The 9,120-nt window shown below is 54.6% G+C and overlaps 1 protein-coding gene across 1 annotated transcript in view; it reads left to right on the plus strand.

Annotated features, from left to right (window-relative positions):
- snd1 (staphylococcal nuclease and tudor domain containing 1) overlaps window positions 1-9,120 on the plus strand; it is a 210,323-nt gene that overhangs the window by 65,839 nt on the left and 135,364 nt on the right. Inside the window, exon 16 of the mRNA XM_084448019.1 lies at window positions 1,476-1,585. Coding sequence (XP_084304145.1) covers window positions 1,476-1,585 — 110 coding nt within the window. The remainder of the gene's footprint in view (window positions 1-1,475; window positions 1,586-9,120) is intronic.

Genomic DNA, 9,120 nt, shown 5'->3' on the forward strand with positions numbered 1-9,120 from the left:
CACACCCTCATGCTCAACTCAGCAGTTAAGATATAAGCCGGGCTCACAGCTGTCCTATAATCAGCCTGGTACCTATAGATCCGGCTCTCCTGCCCGTTAATCCACTATGGAGAAGCGCGTGTGACCTTCACCGCCAGGCAAGGCCAACGCCAGGAGTCCGCTTAACCGAGACCAACAACTGTCTACGAGGTGTTAACGCAGCCTGCTACAGAATGGATGAAACGCTCAGGTCGGGAACCAACCCGCTCTGCGACCCAATGGTCCGTTCAGCTCCACAGCAGTTATTAGCCGCTTATCACCGGTGTGCCGCTCTGGTCATTGTGGCAATGGAGAAGCCATAACAAGGCCATCATTTCGGGCCATTAGGGGCGGGAATGAATACTTGGTCCCTTATTTGTCTGTGTGTGTGCGTGTGCGTGCGCGTGTTGGGGGTCCCTTGTGTTGATCAGGCGGTACTGTGTTTCGATGTTTGCCTTGTTGCTTTACAAACAAAAAAAAGCTTTTTTTATGTAAAATTGCATGAGATACTTTTTTTTATAGTTAAATGTTCTGTGTTTTCTGCTAAAAGTTTATGAACTGACATTAAAGGACCATACTGGTTTAAATCTGGTATGATGTGATCCTTAAACTAGTCACCCAACATATCACATTACCGCAGTCAATGTTCCGAAGCAAAGCTCACATTAAGTTGAACATGATGGCTTTAAAATGTTTTCTGAAATTGTTCCCTTTTTTGCGCTGACAAACTCGTCCCAGTTAGTTTCAAATCATTTTCAGTAGTTATTATTTTCGTTTTAACCCTCTTTGCGCAGCCTACGCTAACGGTCTGTCTTCTTCCTGTTTACATGGCAGCCGTTGGAACGCTGGGTAGAGAATCTAGCGTAGGTGGATTAGAGAATACAGCGCAGGAATTCAAGATTCAAACAAAAATAATATAAAATAAAAACTACTGAAAATTATTAAACTTACTGGGGCAAGTTTGTCAGCACAACAAGGGAGCAATTTTAATATACGTTTTAAAGCCATCACGTTCAACTGTTGAAATGTAAGTAAAACGCAATGCAAATATCTTTATATCTATCTCTGTTTTTTGAAAAGTGCTTTACAAATAAAGCTTATTTTAACGTGAGCTTTGCTGCGGGAAGTTGATAGCGGTAATCTGATATATGTTGGGTGACTAGTTTAAGGAGTTCACATCATATTTAGACCGGTATGGTCCTTTAACAAGACCCCAAAAAATCATTTTCGTGACATGTGACCCTGTGAATTGATCATTTCATTTCAATATTTCAGTCTACTGGCTAGTACACTGTACTGCTAGTTTACCACTAGTATACTGCATGCAGTTTTTATCATGACCAGAGGGCCCGCCAGCGTGCCGCGTTATCCCATGCAGCTTTAATGATGATCTGTTTGTTTGATGCGTTTCTGAGAAGCGTTTGTTGACGTGCGTCTCCCTCTGTCCCTCTGTCCAGGCATCGAGTGTCCGCGCAGCTCCAGGAACACGCCCGGCGGGGCGCAGGTGGCCGAGCCCTTCAGCGGCGAGGCCATGCTCTTCACCAAAGAGCTGGTGCTGCAGAGAGAGGTAAGCAACAAGGGGGCGGCCATTTTGTCCGCGCTTTTCCTTTCTTCTCTCTCCGCCGCAGTCACGGTGGATTTCACGCGCCGACGGCTACGACGCCCGCCTGTCTCGGACCGCGGGGCGGCAGTTTTATGCCGCCGCCTTTGCGAAATCAGCTTCACGTTCAGCTTTTGTACGTTATTGTTGATCGGTGGCCATTTTGGTTTATGCTTTTGCGGCCATTTTGGATCATCTCTCAAGTGTCCTTTTTTGTTTGTTTGTTTGTTTTCTGCTACGTGCGGTCTCTGAGAGCCGCACTCTGGCGACCTTGGGCCGCAGCCGGCGCTGACCCCGGCCCTCCCTCAACTCTCACCAACACACACCGTCCTGTCCGCCCGCGAACGGGCCCGCTCACCCACCCGTCAGGCCCAACACACAGAACCACTCAGGCCGGACAACACCGGGGGGCGCTCAGAAAGAGACGCAGAGACAAGGGGGAGGGGGCAGCAGGCCATAATTAACCACATGAAAGGAAGCCCCTCCCCCTTTTTCATTGGGAGACAAACCGCAGTCTCAGTTCTCGCTCCTCCATCTAGCTCAGGCTGCCTCTCTACACACTGATCTGATATCCGATTAAAATTTTTAAGGTCAGCACATTCAGCTCACACAGGCCTTGGGATTGGTGAAGCTCATTGAAGATCAGCGCCTGTAGAACGGTTCCTGAGCCCCACATTCACATGCTAATGGCCTCCTTCAGAACCCTCTGAATGAGGTGACGACCGACGGAGTTGGCTCCGATGCAAGGGCACTCGCACTGTACCTAGTTTCATCTCTCTCTCTCTCTCTCTCTCTCTGTCTCTCTGTCTCTCTCTGTCTCTCTAAGTCTCTCTCTCACTCACTCCTCTCTCCGCCTGTCTGTCTCACTCTCTGTCTCTCGCACTCATTTTTTCAATTTCAATTCAATGGACTTGGCACGAAAGAACAAATGTTCGCTCGCTCACTCACTCACTCACTCTCTCTCTCTCTCTCTCTCTCTCTCTCTCTCTCTCTCTCTCTCTCTCTCTCTCTCTCATGAAGTGGGTCTCAAAAAAAGGCATCCATTGGCTGAGCAGAGGGATTCTTAGCTGGGCTGCCCGATGGCGCAGACGCCCCTGAACACCGTAGCTGAACACCGTAGCTGAACACCGTAGCTGAACACCGTAGCTGAACACCGTAGCTGTAAATGAGACAGACGTTATGTTATCGGCGGAGAGGGAGTGATGAACAGGGACACGTGTATTCTACATTCTGTTTGCCTGATGTATCAAACACACGTACACACGCACACACACGCACACACACACACCTACGCACACACACCCTTTCGTGCGGCAGGCTGTCTCCTCCTCGTCTCCCTCACGCGGTGTCTTCAGGCGATGTCATGTTTTTTTTTTCCCTCCCCACTTGTCGGTGTGCGTTAGCGGGCGAGGAGCCCCATCTAATGAGACCGGGCCCACTGTGGGAGCTACACCAACCTACCGGCTGGAGCTGACGCTCTGACACACACACACACACACACACACACACACACACACACACAGCCCAGTGTAGAGATAGAGAGCAGGTGATGGTGGAGGGGGGGTGAGAGAGACGGAGGGAGGGAGAGAGAGAGACGGAGCGGGAGAGAGAGAGAGTTCAAGGGATAGTGGAGGGGGGGGTGAGAGAGAGACGGAGGGAGAGAGAGACGGAGCGAGAGAGAGAGAGCAGGGGATGGTGGAGGGGGGGTGAGAGAGAGAGAGACGGAGCGGGAGAGAGAGAGAGAGTTCAGGGGATAGTGGAGGGGGGGGTGAGAGAGAGACGGAGCGGGAGAGAGAGAGAAAGAGAGAGAGAAGTGCTCTCAGTAGATCCATCTCTCCATCCCTGCCATGTTGGAAATGGAAGACACGGGCGCCGTTTGCGAGTGGCGTCGCGTGTGCCGTCAAAGGTGCGCTGCACTCGGGCTCAGATGAGTTCATTCTGCCCTTGATTACCGCTCAATGGCGTGTGATTGAGCGAGGGTTGGGAAGGCGGTTGACAGCGGGCCTCGATTGAATGGGGTTTAATTCCTGTTTTGTCGGCGGCTCTCAACACCCCATTCACCAATGTTTGTTTTTCCCTTCTCGCCCTCTCTCTCTCACTCTCTCTCTCTCTCTCTCGCCTTCTCTCTCTCTCTCTCTCTCTCTCTCTCTCTCTCTCTCTCTCGCAATTATAAGTCTTTGCAGCCATTTTGAACTTTGAGGGCTCTTGTGCCTTCATCTGAAAGCACATTTAATTCATCCTACTACAATTTCTTTAATTTGTCTCTCTCTCTTTCGCTTCTCTCTTTCTCTGTTTTTCTCTCTCTGACCGTATCTCTCCCTCTCCTCCTATCCCTGGCGCAATCATCTCTTTCTCTCTTTCTATCTGGGTCCTGGCTTGTGGAGTGGGCTCTCTCTCTCTCTCTCTCTCTCTCTCTCTCTCTCTCTCTCTCTCTCTCTCTCTCTCTCAAACACACACACACACACACCTTTTCTCCTGAGACGGACGGGCATAATTAAAGTGCTGCGTGCCGAGAGCAGGGCCCTGATTTGTATCCAGTCCATTTAGAGAGTTCTCCCTCTCCTCCTCCGTCTCCTGCGCTCATTCCTCTCTCCAGCCCTCCGTCTCTCTCCCTCTCTCTCTCTCTCTCTCTCTCTCTCTCTCTCTCTCCCAAAGTCAACCTGTTTCCATCTCTCCTCCACCCTGTCCTCCTTAGCCCCCCCTCCCCTCTCTCCCCCCCTCTCTCCCCCTCTCCCTCTCTCCTCTCCTCTCCCTCCTCTCCCTCCTCTCCCTCCTTCTCCCCTCTCTCCCCTCTCTCCCCCCTCTCCCTCCCTCTCTCCCCCTTCTCCCCTCCCTCTCCCCTCTCCCCCCTCTCTCCCCCCTCTCTGTGTTCAGCCTTAATCGGTGACTGTCACTCTCCTTCCCCGCGCTCCCAGATAGCTGCACGGGATCCCGTGAAAACATGTTCTCCAACACCCCCGGCCCTCTCGGGGGGCGTTTGATGTTCCTCTCGGGGGGGCGTTTGATGTTTCTCTCGTCGTCGTCGTTCCCCACGGTTCCCGCCTCTCCACGGGGCCGTCGTGCCGTCGGAGCCGACCGCTCCTCCGTCTCCTGGTCTCTGGCGACCCGGGGTTCCCGCTCCTGCCTTTCCAGCGCCTGACAGCGCCCCGCCCCGTTGAGGGGGGAGAGACGCGCACCCCGCGCCTCGGAGGAGAGAGATCAGTTATCACACCACAGAGGAGGATGAGAGGGTGTGTGTGAGGGGCGGGGGGGCAGAGAAAACAAGCGAGCACAGAAAGATGAGACTTCCTGAGTGTGTGTGTGCCTGTGTGTGCGTGTGTGCGTGTGTGTGTGTGTGTGTGTGCGTGCGCGTCCATATCCCTAAACAGGAACGTATGTAATGGTTGTGTGTGGGTGGTTGTGTGTTCCTGGCCAGCGCTAACCCCTCAGGCTGATCCTGATCTCTCTCTCACACACACACACACACACACACACACACACACACACACACCTCCGGGCAACGGAGAGCATCTTTCATGTGTTTTGAGCCTTTAAACGTGTGTTTTTCCTCCCTGGCCCCCGAGAATCCAGAGGATTTCTCTGCCCACCGCACTGCTGCCATTGATTTTACATCACGGCGGAATTATTCTGACGCTATTCAGATTCTCTCTCTCTCTGTCTCTCCCCCCCCCCCCCTCCCTCTCTCCCCCCCCCCCCTCCCCTCGTCTCTCCTCTTCTGTTTGGTGGTTGCGTATGTATGTGTACATTTTCATACCAAGGCATCAATGAAGCCTACATTATTCCCCAGCAGCGTGTGTGTGCGGGGGGGGGGGGGATAATTGATGCTCTTAATGCTTCTGCACACTTTGACACTGAACTCTCCCACTGGGCCCTTTTCATGGAATAGTTACTGAAACCATTAAAACACCAAACGCATTCCTTACATGATTCATGCTTGGCCATCTACAACCATTTAAAGCATTTTTCTTAGAGTGTGACAGAAATACATACACACACACAATCTCTCTCACTGTGTGTGTCCGCAGAACATGTCTTTCAGCTTAGGGATGCAATAATGACCGCCACATTGTAATTTTTAATAACCACCACATTGTAATTGTATCCGCAGCATGTGGGCCCAGTTTACAGTGACTTACAGAGATTAATGGTACATTGAGTCACCATGTAGTAAACCAACTCTAATACTATATGACCCATTCATTTGACTTCAGCACGCATATACATTTACAATCTTTAAACTTCCACGGCAGTTATCACAGTAACTCACGGCTCAAGAACCATAATTCTCTCACACACACACACACACACACACACACCCCTGAGAGATACATGGAACCATGGTATAGTGGGTACAGATAGTGTGTGTGTGTGCCGACTCCTGCCTCCGTGTGTGCATGCGTGCGTGTCTGTCTGTGTTCGTGCGTGCGTGTCTGTGTGTGTCTGTGTGTGTTTGTGCGTGTCTCGGCCTCCCATGGCCGTCGACAGGTCAGCTGTGACGGTCACTCTCATACACAGACTGAGGACGGAGACTTAGGCTAAGTAGGCTAAGCTGTGTGTGTGTGTGTGTGTGTGTGCGTGCGTGCGTGCGTGCGTCCGTGCGTGCGTGCGCGCGCAGAGGTTCACCCTGGCTGTCCCGGAGGGGTCGGCCGGTCAAGCACCTCCTTATAATCTGGGCTTCCTGCTACGCCTGTCTGTGGGCAGTCATTGACTCTGCTGTCTCTCTCTCTCTCTCCCCCTCCTCTCTTTCTCTCTCTCCCTCTCTCCCTCCCCCCCTCTCCCTCTCTCTTTCTCTTGCTCTCTGGCTTCTTTTCTCTAGCCGCCTCCTCCTCCCTCTCTAGCCTCCTCCTCTCCTCCTCCTCCCTCTCTAGCCTCCTCCTCCTCCTCCTCCCTCTCTAGCCTCCTTCTCTCCTCCTCCTCCTCCCTCTCTAGCCTCCTCCTCTCCTCCTCCTCCTCCTCCCTCTCTAGCCTCCTCCTCTCCTCCTCCTCCTCCCTCTCTAGCCTCCTTCTCTCCTCCTCCTCCTCCCTCTCTAGCCTCCTCCTCTCCTCCTCCTCCTCCCTCTCTAGCCTCCTCCTCCTCCTCCTCCCTCTCTAGCCTCCTCCTCTCCTCCTCCTCCTCCCTCTCTAGCCTCCTTCTCTCCTCCTCCTCCCTCTCTAGCCTCCTCCTCTCCTCCTCCTCCTCCTTCTCTAGCCTCCTCCTCTCCTCCTCCCTCTCTAGCCTCCTCCTCTCCTCCTCCTCCTCCCTCTCTAGCCTCCTCCTCTCCTCCTCCTCCTCCTCCCTCTCTAGCCTCCTCCTCTCCTCCTCCTCCTCCCTCTCTAGCCTCCTTCTCTCCTCCTCCTCCTCCCTCTCTAGCCTCCTCCTCTCCTCCTCCTCCTCCTCCCTCTCTAGCCTCCTCCTCTCCTCCTCCTCCTCCCTCTCTAGCCTCCTTCTCTCCTCCTCCTCCTCCTTCTCTAGCCTCCTCCTCTCCTCCTCCCTCTAGCCTCCTTCTCTCCTCCTCCTCCTCCCTCTCTAGCCTCCTCCTCTCCTCCTCCTCCTCCCTCTCTAGCCTCCTCCTCTCCTCCTCCTCCTCCCTCTAGCCTCCTTCTCTCCTCCTCCTCCTCCCTCTCTAGCCTCCTCCTCTCCTCCTCCTCCTCCCTCTCTAGCCTCCTTCTCTCCTCCTCCTCCCTCTCTAGCCTCCTCCTCTCCTCCTCCTCCTCCCTCTCTAGCCTCCTCCTCTCCTCCTCCTCCTCCCTCTCTAGCCTCCTCCTCTCCTCCTCCTCCTCCTCTCTAGCCTCCTCCTCTCCTCCTCCTCCTCCCTCTCTAGCCTCCTCTCCTCCTCCTCCTCCCTCTCTAGCCTCCTTCTCTCCTCCTCCTCCCTCTCTAGCCTCCTCTCCTCCTCCTCCTCCCTCTCTAGCCTCCTCTCCTCCTCCTCCTCCCTCTCTAGCCTCCTCTCCTCCTCCTCCCTCTTTAGCCTCCTCTCCTCCTCCTCCCTCTTTAGCCTCCTCTCCTCCTCCTCCTCCCTCTCTCTGCAGGCTACAGGCCCTCGTCTGTGTGTTGCTAAGTGACTGAGGTCTGAGTGGGCTGGGGTGGGCGGGAGGTTCCTAGGGCTCGACAGGAGCTCGTCTGTGGAGAGAGAGAGCCCCCCCCCCCCCCTCTCTCTCTCTCTAGACCCTCCACCCTGGATCTGTGGAGTGAGAGCCCCCCCCCCCCCCCTCTCTAGACCCTCCACCCTGGATCTGTGGAGTGAGAGCCCCCCCCCCCCTCTCTAGACCCTCCACACTGGATCTTTGGAGTGAGAGCCCCCCCCCCCCCCCCTCTCTCTCTCTAGACCCTCCACCCTGGATCTGTGGAGAGAGAGAGCCCTCTCCCCCCCCCCCTCTCTCTCTAGACCCTCCACCCTGGATCTGTGGAGAGAGAGAGCCCTCTCCCCCCCCCCTCTCTCTCTAGACCCTCCACCCTGGATCTGTGGAGAGAGAGAGCCCTCTCCCCCCCCCCTCTCTCTCTCTCTCTAGACCCTCCACCCTGGATCTGGATCTGAATTGTTAATGCAATTATTGCTAACTATTAAGACTGGAGAGAGAACTCCTTGGCTCCTCAGATCATAGCAGGGGCTTATTGAACATCATTAGATCCCGGGTTTCTACCACGGAAGGCCGACCACGCCGCCGCCGGCAGACTCCCGGGGAGAATCGTGACGAGAGAGTTCGGAGCGCAGCGTTTATCCTCAGCAGGACACAGCCTAAACATGAATATGCAATTCTCTATTAACCAGCGATTCGAAGGGCTGCGAGAACAGGGCGGTCTTACAGGTCAGCAGCTGTTGGTGAGATACTTGGTCAGGAAGGCGAGGCCAGCGGAGGGTTGTGGAGTGGGCGAGCCTCCCGCTCGTCTGACATGGCTCTGGTGTGAGGTCACAGTGATGCTCTCACAAGCGCCTCCACATCCATACAGGCGTTGAGGTTCTGCAGAGACAGACAGATGGATCTAGACGGATTACAACTTTCCTACATCTTCCTCTTATTGGCCGGTCGACTCGTCCGCTCTCTCTCTCTCTCTCTCTCTCTCTCTCTCTCTCTCTCTCTCTCTCTCTCTCTGTGTCTCTGTCTCTCTCTCTCTCTCTCTCTCTCTCTCTCTCTGTGTCTCTCTCTCTCTCAGCCATCGAGTGACGTTCGAAGTTCGCGTCGTGTTTACATCTGCGTGGTTGTGTGTGTTCGCTGGCTCGCGCGCCCATGTATCTGCCCAACCCCCCCAGAACCTGGGGCGATGTCTGGACCTGCCCGGAGTGACGTCCCACCACCACCCCTGAGGTGTGAAGTGTGAACCCATGCGCACGCAGATCACAGACCCCTCCCCCCCTCCCCAACCCCCTGGCTCAGACTGCCTCAGTCCCACCAGACCGCCGCCTGCTAGCTGTTTGCTCACCGAATTAGCACGGAACGAACGCGCCGCTATATTTAACAGCCTGCCAGCGAGCTGCAGAGTCTCCAGGGCAACGTGGTCCGCATGGCGCGCAGGTTCTGCCGGG

Source organism: Borostomias antarcticus (genome assembly GCF_949987555.1).
Source record: "Borostomias antarcticus genome assembly, chromosome: 13".
Taxonomy (NCBI): Eukaryota; Metazoa; Chordata; class Actinopteri; order Stomiiformes; family Stomiidae; genus Borostomias; species Borostomias antarcticus.